Source organism: Chionomys nivalis, chromosome 1 (genome assembly GCF_950005125.1).
Source record: "Chionomys nivalis chromosome 1, mChiNiv1.1, whole genome shotgun sequence".
In the NCBI taxonomy this organism is placed as follows: Eukaryota; Metazoa; Chordata; class Mammalia; order Rodentia; family Cricetidae; genus Chionomys; species Chionomys nivalis.
This window is the reverse complement of record NC_080086.1, coordinates 184,683,625-184,698,677: the sequence shown is the minus strand read 5'-3', so window position 1 is coordinate 184,698,677 and position 15,053 is coordinate 184,683,625. Positions and strand designations below refer to the sequence as shown.

Here is a 15,053-nt window from a genome sequence, read left to right as displayed (position 1 = left end):
TCCACACCCCCGGAATTTGTACTGCCCATTTACCCCTAAAGAAAACTAGCTCTCTTTTCCCTAGAAGCCATTAACTGTTCATAGCTCCTTATTCATGGCTGGGAACTTATGGACTCTTCCCACTGCAAACAAGAATGTTGACTGAATTGATCTTGTGCCGGCAAAGTAGCTACTGTGATTTCACTGGTGCAGCAAACACCTCACATCCAGACAGCACTGTTCCTCCTAGTCCTCTCCGCAATAGCACTGTCTTCCCACTCTTCTCCCAAGCTCATCTCTGATGTGGGGTGGGGGGGAGAGAGAGAGAGAGAGAGAGAGAGAGAGAGAGAGAGAGAGAGAGAGAGAGAGAGAGAGAGAGAGAGAAAGACTTATTTTTGACAGAGACCTCCATTGACACCTTTCTGATGAGGACTGAGAGCTATGGATATAAAAATACAAATTTAGACAGCAGCTTGATACTTTTTCTGTTTGGCAGAATAATATAATAGGTTAATTCCTAGGATCTAAGAGCTTCCCAAACATGAGTTCTTGGTCACATTTATGGTGCCATGCATGTGTTTTCTCCTGTGGAACACTCCATAAATCTAATGGGGAAAAAGTAGCTAACTGTACCAATAACATCCATGCCACTATTACACTCATGGGCATATCTTATCAAGTTGGTTATTATTGTAGTTCACAGGATTCATACTGGCCATTATCAATGGCTTCCCCTTCTTCCCCTAGTAACCTAAATAGCAGCTTCCAGTACTATGAAAATGAGTCAGCAGGAAGGAAGCTTCTAGGTCCATATCAATTTGATCTCTCCATTTCCTCTGACCATGGTTTATGCTGTCACCACCAGTAAGGTTTTAAGTCCAAGAAGAACTTAACTTCTAATAACCATACATAATAGACAAATGATAGTGATATTTACTGTATATAACTGTTTTTGCAATGGGTCACATTTTAAGGTACTTGCATTTTTCTTTACTGTAACAAATAATGTGATAAACAGCTTCTTTGTAAATTTGTATTCAGATATGACTAGTTTTTCGCGATAGATAACCGTGTCATTGCTCTGGTGGAATAGTCTAGTCAGACAGGGTCATGAAGGATGATCTTAATGTATGTTAAAAACAAAACAAAACTGTAAAACAGGCTTGCAAAGGTTGAGTTGAGAAAAGATGTTACTGAGACAAGAACAATAAGGTTTCTAATGACACACATCAGCTCCAAGTGTGAGGGTGTAGGCACCAAGCTCAAAGAAAAAGGTGTGATGTATCTGTTTACTTCAGCAGCTGTGGTAGAACTTGAATGTCATCTGTCCATTTTACGTATGAAAGAGTGCAAGGACGAGTCAAGTGTCAATAGTGAGGGAATGGACATTGTTGGGAGATTGATAGCACTGTGCTCCAGTGCAGGAGACACCAAGGCTGAGGAACAGATCTGAAAGGTATTCCAGGAGAGGGAGACTTTGAGCAGGGCATCAGGTGAGCTGTCAGAAAGACAGTGTATAAGTTGATCCTGACCTCCTAGATGAGAGGGCAGAGCGGATGTCTTCGTGGGGGAGCTCTTCACATGGAGATGATGGCCCCCGAGACCCAGCAGTGCATTTTAGCAGTCAGCTGCACACATGCCTCTCTGGGCTTTAATAAGAATCAGTGCTTAAGCTTTAGCAACTAAAATTGAAATTACATTTTAAAATTATATAATATGACTTGTGTCCTTGATATTTGATTATTACTTGAAAAATTGGTCAAAAGTGATAAATGTTTAAATGTTGCAGCTCAAAATATGTCTTTATTGTCTTGCCAACTGCTGCATGACAGAAAACTTGAGTTCTAACAAGCTTTAATTAGAAAAAGTGAAAAAAAAATCAAAGAATGATGTCAGCCAGGACCACAGTGAACCAGAACAAGAAATACTTTTATTAGTTACAGAACATCCACAGTGTGTGGGGTTGTCTCATGGCGTCCTTTAATAACAATGAAAATACTGCAGGCCTCTTTCTGGGAGTTCAGGCTGTGGGCCTTTTTGTACACCAAATGATTTTGATAGGTGATTTTAGTAGTAAAATTATGTTTTCTCGTTTAGAAAAAAGTTTAAAGATGTGCCCAGTAAGTCATGGCTTTTAAATAACAAAAGAATAGCCAGGCAGTGGTGGCATACACCTTTAATCCCAGCGTTTGATAGACAGAATCAGGTGGATCTCTGTGAGTTTGAGGCCAGCATGATCTACAAGAGCTAGTTCCAGGCTCCAAAGCTACAGAGAAACCTTGTCTTGTCTTGATAAAACAACAACAAAACAAAACAAAAGAATATTCTTTTTTTTTTTTTTTTGGTTTTTTTGAGACAGGGTTTCTCTGTGGTTTTGGAGCCTGTCCTGGAACTAGCTCTTATAGACCAGGCTGGTCTTGAACTCACAGAGATCCGCCTGCCTCTGCCTCCCAAGTGCTGGGATTAAAGGCGTGCGCCACCACCGCCCGGCAAGAATATTCTTAGTAAAGCTAAGATGTTAAAAAATGTTCTTAACAAAGGAAATAGACAGTCCACACCATGTGTCCATTGGTTAGGGGTAAATTAGCCTATTGTTTTAGTTGGGGCTACTATTGCTATGATGAAACACCATGACCAAAAGCAAGCTGGAGAGGAAAGAATTTATTTGGCTTAAACTTTCCCATCATAGTTCATACCTGAAGGAGTCAGGACAAGAGCTCAAGCAGGACGGGAACTTGAAAGAAGGAGCTGATGCAGAGGCCATGGAGTGGTGCTGCTCATCTACTTGCTCCTCATTGCTTGCTCTGCCTGCTTTTATAGAACTCAGGACCACCCGCCCAGGGAGGGCATCACCCTCCCTAGGCTGGATCCTCCCTCACCCATCACTAATAAGAAAATGTCCTACATGCTTGCCTGTAGCTAGATTTTCCTGAGGCGTTCTCAACTGAGGCTCCCTCCTTCCCAGTGACATTAGCTTGTGTGTCGTGTTGCCATAAAGTTAGTCAAAACACTTGTACTTTATTGTTATTTATTTCAGCATAATTTCTATCATGGATAGTGTAATAAAAAGATTTATTTATTTTTAGAAGCCATCATATTGTAACTGAGAGTAGTTGTTGATGGAGGAAGGCCATTGGCTAATAAAGAAACTGCCTTGGCCCACTTGTTAGGTCAGTCTTTAGGTGGGTGGAGTAAACAGAACAGAATGCTGGGAGGAAGAGGAAGTGAGCTTAGACACCATGCAGCTGTTCCCCAGGGCAGACGCGATGAAGCAAGCTGTCAGGTCAGACATGCTGAATCTTTCCTGGTAAGACTGGCGCTACACAGATTATTAGAGATGGGTTGATCGGGATATGAGAATTAGCCAGTAAGGGCTAGAGCTAATGGGCCAAACAGTGTTTAAAAGAATACAGTTTGTGTATTGTTATTTTGGGGCATAAGCTAGCCAGGCGTCCGGGAGCTAGGTGGCAGGAAGCGGCCTGCAGCTCCTTCAACAAGTTATCCATGTAGGGGGTTAGATAAATCAACATAAACTGATGAATTTACAAAGAACTTGGTTCTCCCTCTTAAGATGCAATTTTACCCTTATCTAAGAGAAAATTTACTGGTAAATTCTTGGTTTGTCCTACCTTCTTGTTTCTCACTGATGTTGAGCACTGTTACATGTGAATCCCAGTGGATTCCTGTCCTTCTCTGTGTTGAGTTCCTTTAGTCTGTTTTGCTGGCATAGGCACATCTCTTGCTCCTTGCCATTTTGCAGAACTTCCTCCAGTTTGCCAAGTTCAACCTAACCATAGAATATCTTGCTTATGTGCCCAGCTGATGCTCCCTGTTTGCTGACGTGCAACAACCATGGCAACTGTGGCCTCTCTGCATCCATAGTCTCCAGGTTTTCGGCTCTCAGGATAGTCCTGTACTAAACAGATTCCCACGCCTGGTATTTTGCACATTCCTCTCTGTCTTTAACTCTTCTTCCCTCTTCTTTCCCATGGTCCAGCAGATGACCTTGACTCCTGTTTTACTGAGGTTACCCTGCCCCAATCTCAACCAAATTTTCTCTCAATCATACTACCTTCTAGTTAACTGCTTTCCTAGTTCTTGATTTTTCCAGACTGCTTGAAACAATAGTGCCCCCTTGCCTCTCCTTTCACTCTGTAGCTTCCATCCAAATTGCTCTGAAAAAGCTACCAGTAGCTGTTAAAGTCTGCGAGCTGTTTCCATCTTCACCTGGTTTAGTCTGTCTGTGGTATTTGTAGTTACCAAACATCTTGTATTGTTCTGAAAATCTCTTTTAGGTTTCTTCCCACTTTAGATTTGTACAAATTCAGACTCATCATTTTTCTAAACAATAAAAACAAAAAATGAAGCCGGGCGGTGGTGGCGCACGCCTTTAATCCCAGCACTTGGGAGGCAGAGGCAGGTGGATCTCTGTGAGTTCGAGACCAGTCTGGTCTACAAGAGCTAGTTCCAGGACAGGCTCCAAAACCACAGAGAAACCCTGTCTCGAAAAACCAAAAAAAAAAAAAAAAAAAAAAGAAGAAGCATTTAAATATGACTATTTGTAATCTAATATTAATGTTATTTTTACTTCTAGGGATTGTAGTATGTTGGTGTGTGTCTTCATGTATTGCGTGCACATGTGTATGGGCTCACATGTGCTTGTAGATACATGTGCTCATTTGTGCTCATGCATATGGATGCCCAAGGTCAGGTGCTGTTTGCCTTGTTTTGTTTTGTTTCACCAAAACTAAAATAAATTAATAAATAAACCTATTTTATTAGTTCTTTGAGAAATTTATACAATGTATTTTGATCATATTCATCCTCCCCAACTCCCAGATCCCCCTCTCTTCCTTACCCAATCAACTTCATGTCTTCTTCTTCTTTTCCAGTCCTCTCAAGTCCTGTTTGTGCTGCCAGTATACCCAAGGGTATAGGGCTGTTCACTGAAGTGTGGTCAACATAACAGGAACTGCTCTCTTAAATGTTCCCCCTTTCCCCCACCAGAAGCTACCAGTTGCCCTTAGCTTCTCACCTAGGGGAAGAGTCCATGCCCACCTCCTGCTCCAAGCCCCACACAGTGTCCTGCAGACACAGCAGGGCACCTGCATCTATGGATCTACAGTGCTTTTTACAGAGCATCTCAGTGGAACCCGAGGCTTGAGGCTTGCTGGTTGGGCTAGACTAGCTAGCCAGCAAGTGCCAGGGTGCTCCTGTCTCTGCCTCCTCAGTGCCGTGACTCACAGAAGCAGGCTGACGAGGGTCACACTCTGAGCAGTGTCCCACCCAGCCATCTTCTTAGTCCTTATATTTTTATATTATACAAATATATGATAGTTAAGTATCAGTTATACTGTAAAAATAAATACTCTTTTTCTATGTGTACAGATTTGGGTGTGTGTGCATGTGCATGTGGAAGACAGAGGACAATGTCTGGTATCTCGTTCTCTGCCTGCCTACCTGTACTCCTCCCTCTTTCGTTCTTCCTTCCCTCCTTTCCTCCCACCCTCCCTTCTCCCCTCTCTCCTTCCTTTTCTTTCCTGTTTTTTTGAGATAGGGGTTCTCACTGAATATCAAGCTTACTGATTCAGCTGAACTAGCTGGCCAGCAAACCCCAGGATTCTGACTGCCTCTCCAGCACAGCACTGAGATTGCAGTCATACACTGGAGCTGTGTGTTTGCTTTGTTTTCAATAAGGTTTTGAAGATTGAACTCAGTCCTTACAGTTATGTGGCAAGCACTTTAGCAACTAAGCCATTTCCCCTAGCCTGAAGTACTAGTTCTTAAAATACTCAACCTTAGAAATCCTTTTATTGCACAAATGTTATATTCCTTAAGTATAAATGTGAAAATATAAGGCATGTATATTAATTATTCCTCTGGTCTCTTGTTTCCTAGTTAATGAAGGAATTCCCCCTCCTAAGCATGTTCAATATTCATGAAAACCTTCTAGAAGCCCTTCTGGAGCTCCAAGCTTATGCTGATGTCCAGGCAGTCTTAGCAAAGTATGATGGTAAGTCCTTGGGTATTTTTATGCATTCAAGAACTCCTTTCTCCTTGATATAATCCACTGATTAGATAGGAATGACAATTTCAAGTGGGACTTAGATAACAGTCTAAGAATTGTCACCTATAGCGTTTGATGGCTATTTTCTAGCGCCTTCAATTTAGCATGTACCAGGACAGAAACGTTAAGTAACTTGTGCTCCACTCTTAGCCTTACTTCCCACACACTCTGCTGATATGCTCACACCCTGGCAGCTGTGTGTCTTTCCTTGATTCCCTCCTGATCAAGAGACAGCACTGTGGGGTTGGGCAGCACCAAGGTCTTCCCATGACACCTTGCAGGTTCACTGTGGTCACTATCGGTAGTCCTGTTGATGCTCTAGAACAATGGAGAACAGCTAGTTGCCATGCACAGGTGACAGTGGTGAAGACCCACTCATGTTCCCTTTCCCACAGGTCTTTCTTAATAACAGCTGCACAGTTCTTTGCACGATGCCTTTGCCATTCTGATTAATTCCTTGTGAACTTATTCTACTTTGCCTGTTACCAGTGAGTCAGGGAGAGAAACTGGTACAGTCTAGAGAACTTAGAATTATTCTGTCTGTCGTGGTATCTGTGTATTTGATTCATAGTATAAAAATTATATACATAGATACCTGCTATTCTTAGATTCTCTGTAGAACACCACACTCTTCTGACTTATTTTAATAATTTTCTCCATAAAATGTGTTCGCTTATAAATTTGATATTAAGGTATGATTACTTATACTAACTACATAACAATTGTTTGCATTGCAAAAATTCTTTCTTTAGTAAGTTTCATTAGTCCATTTAAGAATTATTCAGAGCACAGATTTCTGGGAATTCTTCAAACACAGAGAGCAAACTATGTCATTTGGATTTTATTTTTGACCCACAAGTTCTTCCTAAGGGATGGTTTTGTTAGCCCCTGCTGTTGCGGCAACTGAGCTTAGTTATGTGCCTGTTTTTGTTTGTTTTTCTCAAATCTTGCTCAGAATGATGGGAACTAAAAGCCTTCAGCCGGTGATGGCATCCTTTGCCTGTATAGATATGTACACCTCATGTAACAGGATATACATGGCTTGGTGTGGAACTGATTTTAACGTATTTGTGGAATACTTTAAGGTAAACAAACTGGAGGCTGTTTGGCCTTCACATCAGCTCATATTTATTCTCCAGAATCTCTCCATTCAGTTGAAGCTTCAATGTAACTTATACATCGCTGTAGGCAGAATCTCCATGTACTGAGTGTCTTTTAGTGCCAAAGGATTTAGTCTTATGCCATGGGTCTACCTGGCAATAGACTTCAGTGCAAAGGTCATGTTCTCATCATGAGTGCTGACCTGCACTCAGTCTGATAAGCCTCAAGAAGTAAAGCTTTAACTAAGAAAGCCTTTGAGATCACAAGTCCCAAGACTCATTTCATGAAGATCTCAGTTCATTATAGAAATCAGCAGCCTCGTGTTATAAAACTGATGGCCAAGTAAAGAAATGAACTCGCTTGGATTTGTTCGTTGTCTCAATGTATCCCACTGTACAGCCTCCACTCTGCAACAATCAAAAACTGATTTATTAAATTCTGATAACATATGTTCGTATTACTTGTTACAACAGCCTGTCCCACCCTTTACTAAGACTTGGCTTGCACTTTGAAACATTCCCTTATTTCAAATGGACAAAATCACTCTATCAAGGCCCGTGTTGAGCTTTGTTTATGTTGTGTACCTGGCAACAGAAATGATGTTCTTGTTCATTATTCATGGAAAAAACAGTCTCATTGGTGGCAGGACACATAGTTTGCTGAGCTGCCTCATTAGAGGCTCTGAGTTCAGCAGTTGTCAATAAAGTGCAGATGACCTAACCCCACTGAACTCTGAGGGGAGTTTCGGTGCTGACTTGGCTCATGCTTGTGTCATTTACAGTAGAAATATAATGAAGTGGCTGCTGCAGTTATGTTCTTGAGGGTGAGCTGCAGGCACTGAAGATTGGAAAAGCATGTCTCCTGTTCCTTATCCCATCCCATGGCATGGTTCTTTCAAGTTCATCCCCCGATGCTTTTTTTTAAAGACCTAAAGGATCTTGACTAAGCTGCTGCCTCTTTATCTGGCCTGGGACAAGGAAGCAAGTACTTTGGAGTGCTTGAAGTAGACAGCTTATGGGGCATCCTGTGTTTTGCCCTGGTTCAAGTTCAATCATTCTTATCTAAGTTGCTAGAGACAGCATTTTGAATTGTAGCCCTCCATCCCTCTCATAGAGTCACACCCAAAACAGCAGGATTATGTTATCTCTGCAAGTTGGAATGTTCTGGTTGGATAGCTGTTTCTGGATGGTTTATGGGTACAGCAGTCCTTTATTGTTTGTTAAGTGGCTAAGTTTTATAAGTCATGTTCTGGGAAGTGATATGAAGGGATTAGTGATGCTTTTCTGACCTTTGTAAAGGGGATTTCGAAAAATGGCAAGAATGGGGAGGGAAAAATAACCTAAGAAATAACATGCTTTGGAAAAAAGAAGAGGACAAAATGTATTTCCCCTTGCCTCATTCTTCTTTACTATTGCAAAAAGAAGAAAATTTGGCTTTGAAAGTTTTGAGTTTGAAAATCCTTGATACTCATAAATTCTTCTTACAATGGATCCTTTGGAAAACTATCTTTTCTAGGATTACAGATTAATTTGTCAAGCTACCTTGTGATCTGCATTCTAGTTTTGATTTTGTCACTGAGATAACGTCTCATGCTTTACTACTTTAAACTTTTGTCTCAAATGCTGCCTTGTCATTTCCATACTCCACACAATGACTAAAGTAACAGCAGCAGCAGCTGTAACAGCTACCATATGTTGGGTTCTCATAAAATGTTGATCTTAGACATTGTCTAAGCTTTCATATATGACTGTATATTTGGCAAGCACTATTAGCTCATCTAGGGTTTTGCTGTGTCTAAGAAGTATCTTGTTCACAGGAATCCCCTAAATTTTCAAAGTAAAGACATAAAGTATAAGAAAAAGGAGATCAATTGTGAACAATCATTGTTTAAAATGTTGTAAGAAAGAGAAAGTCAACGATAAAAGCCATGTGTGTCTATTCCAGGTCTACCCTGTTCACCATCACTTACTATCTATTTTTGGCAGTATTTGTAACTTTTAAAATATTATCATGGTTATTTTTTTTGCCCTACCATCACTCAGACATGTTATACATATTAGCTACACCCTCACAGTAACCCTGAAAGGAGTTGGTTATTCCATTTCAGCAGCTGTAAAAACTGAGGTGTTGTGACTTTATGTAACTTAAAAGAACACACATTCCTAGACAACTGAAGAGCTGGGATTCAAATACAGGTAGGGTCAGTCAGATCTAAAATTCATGTATTTTCCATAAATGTAAGTCTTGCTACATTGGTCAACTCTGCTTCTTATTCAAAGGCATGAACTATGTTGGCTGGGGCAGTGTGGACGCCAAAAAATGTTAGCCTACTTCCACCTTGTCTGATGGTCAGAGAGTTTGGAGGTTGTTCAAAATTGATGGCAACAATTAGGGCTGCACATCCTGACTCGGGATGTGATTACTTGGTTCTTTTGACACTAAGATGGCTCATATATGTGGATCTACTCCACCGTGACAGATGGTCAGGATATGTGAGCATACCTCTGTTCCTTCTTTTGTAATAGGAGGCTACCTGGGGAATAGTTGCCTTCAGGATACTTGTCTAGGGTGGCTTCACTTCATAAACAACAGAATGCTAATGACTTGATGTCTCCAAGTGCTGAAGCAATTAACTGTTCTTTGTATCATGTTAAAGAAGTCTTTTGTTGTCTTCTTCCCCGTCTTGTATTAGCATATAAAAGTGTATGGAAAATTAAACATGGGTGATTTCAGTGGAACTCCCTCTTGATACTATCCTATGTTTTCTTTTTTATTATTTTACTCATATTTTTGTATTCTTTACTTATTTTTCGGATCCCCATTCCCATACTCTGACAAGAGCTGTTTTTGTTGAGGCTGGTCCCCGACAGGACAGTGTTGCAGAGTTTCAGTGATGCTAAATTGCCTTTTAATCATTCTTTAGGAAATAGGTATATCTATATTTGCTTACCTTTCTGATGCTGTCTTCATAAAAATATGGCTTTCCATCTACAATCAATCTGTTTAATTTATTATTAAAAGGATTTTATATATAACATTAATTTAATTTGAAATTTATCATATTTTCCATCCATGTATTTGTTATACATGGAATATTTTCACTATTAGAAAGTCATGAGAAACTCTTTTTGAACTCATTGTGAAAGCTACTACAGCCTTTGGATCTTCTTTCAAGGAAATGTATAAGCCACCTCAGTTGAAAACTTAGTCTCAAAGCTTAAGATGGTAGTATCTTGTTCATCGTAATCTGTGCATTTCAATTTTAGTAGACTCTCATAGCACCAATGGGTGTGCCTGTGCTGACTATGCAATACATTTAGAAGCATTTAGATAAGCTGTTTTTGGTTAATGATCCCTGGGGATTCCAAAAGGCATCATGGGTGGAGTACTTAACCTTCTACATCTCCATTCCTTATGTGAAAATGTGTAGGCCGAGTTTCTGTCCAGCCTGGTCCTGCAGCCATTCAGTCCCAAAGAAACACACAAAGGCTTATATTAATTATAAACTATTTGGCCTATTAGCTTGGTATTATTATGAACTTGCTCTTACAACTGTTACCTTTTTAGTGGTTGCCCTAAATTTAGGGACATAAACTTCCCTATAAGAAAACGCTAATTTTTTAATAGTCAAAAATGTATAAATGCAGCAATTACTAATAACATTGAGCCCACTCTAAATTAGCCTTATTGCCTGTCAGCTGGTTTTGACAGAGGTGTGTTCAGAACAGTGCATGTTCTGACTAGAGGGGGTACTTTCATCCCAGCAGAATGAGAGCAGAGGCCATAAAGAGAAGTTCTTCTGTGCTGAGATTTCAGCTAACAAGCCTTTGCTGGTCCTTTTGAAGTCGGGTTGTTCATTGTCGAAACCCTTGTTAGCCAGCACACACTATCTAACCATTGTCACTGTTGCTGTGAAATGGTCACCAGACATCCTGCCTTTGTGGTTAGTCTGTTTTCTGTCTGTCTTTGAAGACAACAGGTATCTGAGGTGTCCGAGAAGCAGTAAGATCCATAGTCATCATTGTTGGATTGTTCAGACCTTGGAAACCGAGCCCTGCAGTCAAACAGTAGACTCAGGGTTGGCTACCACACACACATAACATCTGAACCATTCACCACAAAATTAGGCTGCTTTAGCAAATGAAGGTTGAAGCATTGTCTGTCTCTTTTAGTGACTCTAAACCTTGTCCAGCTCCACTTCCTGAATTAGCTACTATGGAAAAGATCAAGTATGTTAGGCAAGCGAATAAAGAGCATTTTAGTGTAAAGATGGGCCAATGAGCCAGTTGTTATTCAGACCTGAAAATAATCATCACCACTGATACCATGAGCTGTGGCTTCAGTCTTAGAAGCATAAGTCACCGAGAGCGATAGGCCTGTAGAGCTTTGGCCTAGGTGCCCTCCTGATTTGGATACCGGAGGTAAGACTGCCAAGCAGACTAGGCCTTTGAGATCACTTAGAACAAACGATGGACTGACTGTCAGATGATGGGCCATGTATGTAGTAAGCATGAGCTCTGATAATGAATGTCATTTCAACAAGGGTTGCATGCATGAGGAAATTCTGTCTCTGATGATGGAGAAGAGTGTTCATAAGTGCATACATCTGTAATTCACATAGCTGGCACACTCACAAACCCCCTAAATTTATGTTGGCTTTGGTAATCCTTATTGCCCAGTTATCATAATTTACCAAGGTAACATTCCTCCCCAGCCAGCCATTACCATCACTGAAACTGCCGTGTTTGGCTCCAAGGCACCAGCCACAGAAGGGCCCTTTGACAGAACTTCTAGGGTAATCCAGTCCAAAAGTTGCAAATCACATCTGGTGTTTGGCTTTGCAGCATAAGATGAATTTTTCTGGGTGTAGCTGAACGCATGTTCCTTGCTCTTCCCCCTGCCCAAAATTACTAAAGCCATGTAGAATTTCCCGATTGAATCATTGAAATCCCAGACGGCACATTTTTCGAGGTTTTTGTATATCAATCCTTTTTATTTCTTCAGTGAATTTCCCTCTTTGGTTGAAAGGGGACTTTGGATTAACTTTCTTGAAAGGTGGGGCAAAAAGACCTCACATTGCCCAGAACTAACAACAACAAGAATTTAAGGATCGGATTTTATATCGCTGTTGTTTCCATCATACCATGAATAGGAGGAAAGGTCGAAAGTCTTCTGAGTCCATCTGTGTGGGCGATAGCATCATATAACAGGGCAGTAATAGTGTGTTACAGGCCATAAACAGTTATGGAAGTGAAACAGGCAACCAGTTTTCTCCTTTAGTTTTTCCTTTCTACTTGTTGGTTTAGGGCTCTAGAAGAATCTGTGAGTGCTGCCTTTGTTGAGGTGATGTGAACTTCAAGTGTGTCTCACGGAGGTGATGTCAGTTTGTTACCAGACAAGAGGAGGGACATGGGATACCATATCTGAACTGCTCGGAACCAGGTGTGTGTTACATTTGGAGACTTGTTTTCAGTTTAGAATTTTTGCCTAATTGAGTGGTCCGTAGTCTGAAAATTTCTAAAATCCAAAGCTTTTTGAATTGTACTTAAAAGTTTTGGACTTTGGAGCATAGATATTCAACCTGTAGTTGATACTGGATCACAGAGAATTAATTACTAGGTTAACTTTTTCAAATTTCATCAAAGATCTATTAAAGCACATTACGTAGAAGATACTTTTAGGTGCATCTGGATTCAGGGATTAATGTGACCTATTCCATGTCACTTTGTTTTTACTCTAGTATAGAAAGGTGTTATATAATATATATATGAGTGTGTGTGTGTGTGTGTACACCTCATATATGATATATTTGATAAAGGTTAACCAGTACTGGGTGCACTTATTTTGAACTCATCACAGACTGTGTAGAGAAAGAATGTCTTTGAGAACAAGCTCTGTGTTCTGTTTGTCTTGGGCCCCTAAATAATGGAGTGGACATTTGGACCATCTGTTGTTAGTGAATGAATCGGAAATGGAGATGCCATTATGGGGTACTATAATTGGTGAGTCAGTTGGTTTATTTATCTGCTGGATGCTGTCCTTCAAAGCTTTTTAGAACCATAAATATGAGAGTTGACCCCCATTTGACCTGTCTCATGCATAAGAACAGTAATGACCCATTAAACCACATCTTGATCACAGTAATGATCCATTAAACCACATCTTGATCATTATCATTGGTGGATGAACAAAAGGAAATGAGATCAAAGCGATTGGCCTCTTAAATTGTTTTATCTTATCTGAAGTTTCTTTCCATGAATTCTTCTTCAAGATTATTGCGTTGAATTTTTGCTCTCATGAGCCCTTTATAACTGAAAAATTCTAGAGTCATTCTTCCTTAGATGACCTCCTTTTAGTTACATTCCAGTAAAAGGTTAAGAGGAGCCAGAAGAGGTGTGGTTGCCTTCCTTGTTTCAGGATGAAGTGTCTTCTTCTCTTCATCCTGTTTCAACCTTCACCGTTTTCTCCCCTGCCCAATTCTTCCGCTGCTCTTTCAAGCAGGCATTGTGATAAGAGCACTATCAACTTGTCACACATCCTGTTGGGACACTGGAGGCAAAGATAATTGCAAGACACACATCTTGAGAAATAAAGCCGTTCATGCTTCCCTCTTAAGCTGCCATCAGCAGTGATTACTTTTGTCTTTCAGGAGTGAGATTCGATATGAATGTTGTCAAATTTGTGGGTACATTAATTTAGATTTTGTTCAGTAGACACTGATTACTAAGTATGGTTTCAGACATTGCTTTGTGTTATGATTACAAAGAACTCAAATTACACAGCCGTTACTTCCTACAGAACACCAATTAAGTAAATATGGGAAGAAACAGCCACAGGAAGGAATAGGGATTGTGGGAGTAGTTTTAACCTGAGGTGGAAAGGCTACTTCACCCAGCAAGATGGGAGCAGCTACAGTGAACCAGTGAACGTGCTGATGCTAAAGAAACCATGCGCAAGCTGGGGGCGTGACTAGTACGTCTGTGTAAGAAATCCCCCATTTTCTTTTCTTTTTTATTGATTTTTATTGAGCTCTACATTTTTCTCTGCTCCCCCCCCCCACCTTTCCCTTACCCCCTTCAGCCTTCTCCCAAGGTCCCCATGCTCCCTATTTACTTGGGAGATCTTGTATTTTTCTACTTCCTATGTAGATTAGATCTATGTATGTCTCTCTTAGTGTCCTCATTGTTGTCTAGGTTTTTTGGGATTGTGATTTGTGGGCTGATTTTCTTTGCTTTATGTTTTAAAACCACTTATGAGTGAATACATGTGATAATTGTCTTTCTGGGTCTTGGTTACCTTACTCAAAATGATGTTTTCTAGCTCCATCCATTTGCCTACAAAATTCAAGCTGTCATTGCTTTTTTCTGCTGTGCATTACTCCATTGTGTAAATGTACCACATTTTCCTTATCCATTCTTCAGGCGAGGGGTATTTAGGTTGTTTCCAAGTTCTGGCTCTGACAAACAATGCTGCTATGAACATAGTTGAGCACATGTCCTTGTGGCACAATTGAGAATCCTTTGGATATATACCCAAAGGTGGTTTTACTGGGTCTTGAGGAAGGTTGTTTCCTAATTTTCTGAGAAATTGCCACACTGACATCTAAAGGGTCTGTACCAGTTTGCATTCCCACCAGCAATGCAGAAGTGTTCCCTTTACCCCACAACCTCTCCAGCATAAATTGTCAGCAGTGTTTTTGATCTTACAGGTATAAGATGGAATCTCAGAGTTGTTTTGATTTGCATTTCTCTTATGATTAAGGATGATGAACATTTCCTTAAGTGTCTTTCAGCTGTTTTAGATTCCTCTGTTGAGAGTTCTCTGTTTAGGTCTGTATTCCATTTTTTTAATTGAAAATCCCCCATTTTCTACATTGCGAGGGGATAGACAAGGGGAACAGCAAATA

The 15,053-nt window shown here is 40.4% G+C and overlaps 1 protein-coding gene across 7 annotated transcripts in view; it reads left to right on the top strand.

Annotated features, from left to right (window-relative positions):
• Window positions 1–15,053, top strand: part of St7 (suppression of tumorigenicity 7) — a 243,285-nt gene that overhangs the window by 184,901 nt on the left and 43,331 nt on the right. For all 7 annotated transcript variants that reach the window (XM_057769147.1, XM_057769138.1, XM_057769157.1 and 4 more), the window contains one exon: window positions 5,878–5,992. In XM_057769147.1, coding sequence (XP_057625130.1) covers window positions 5,878–5,992 — 115 coding nt within the window. The remainder of the gene's footprint in view (window positions 1–5,877; window positions 5,993–15,053) is intronic.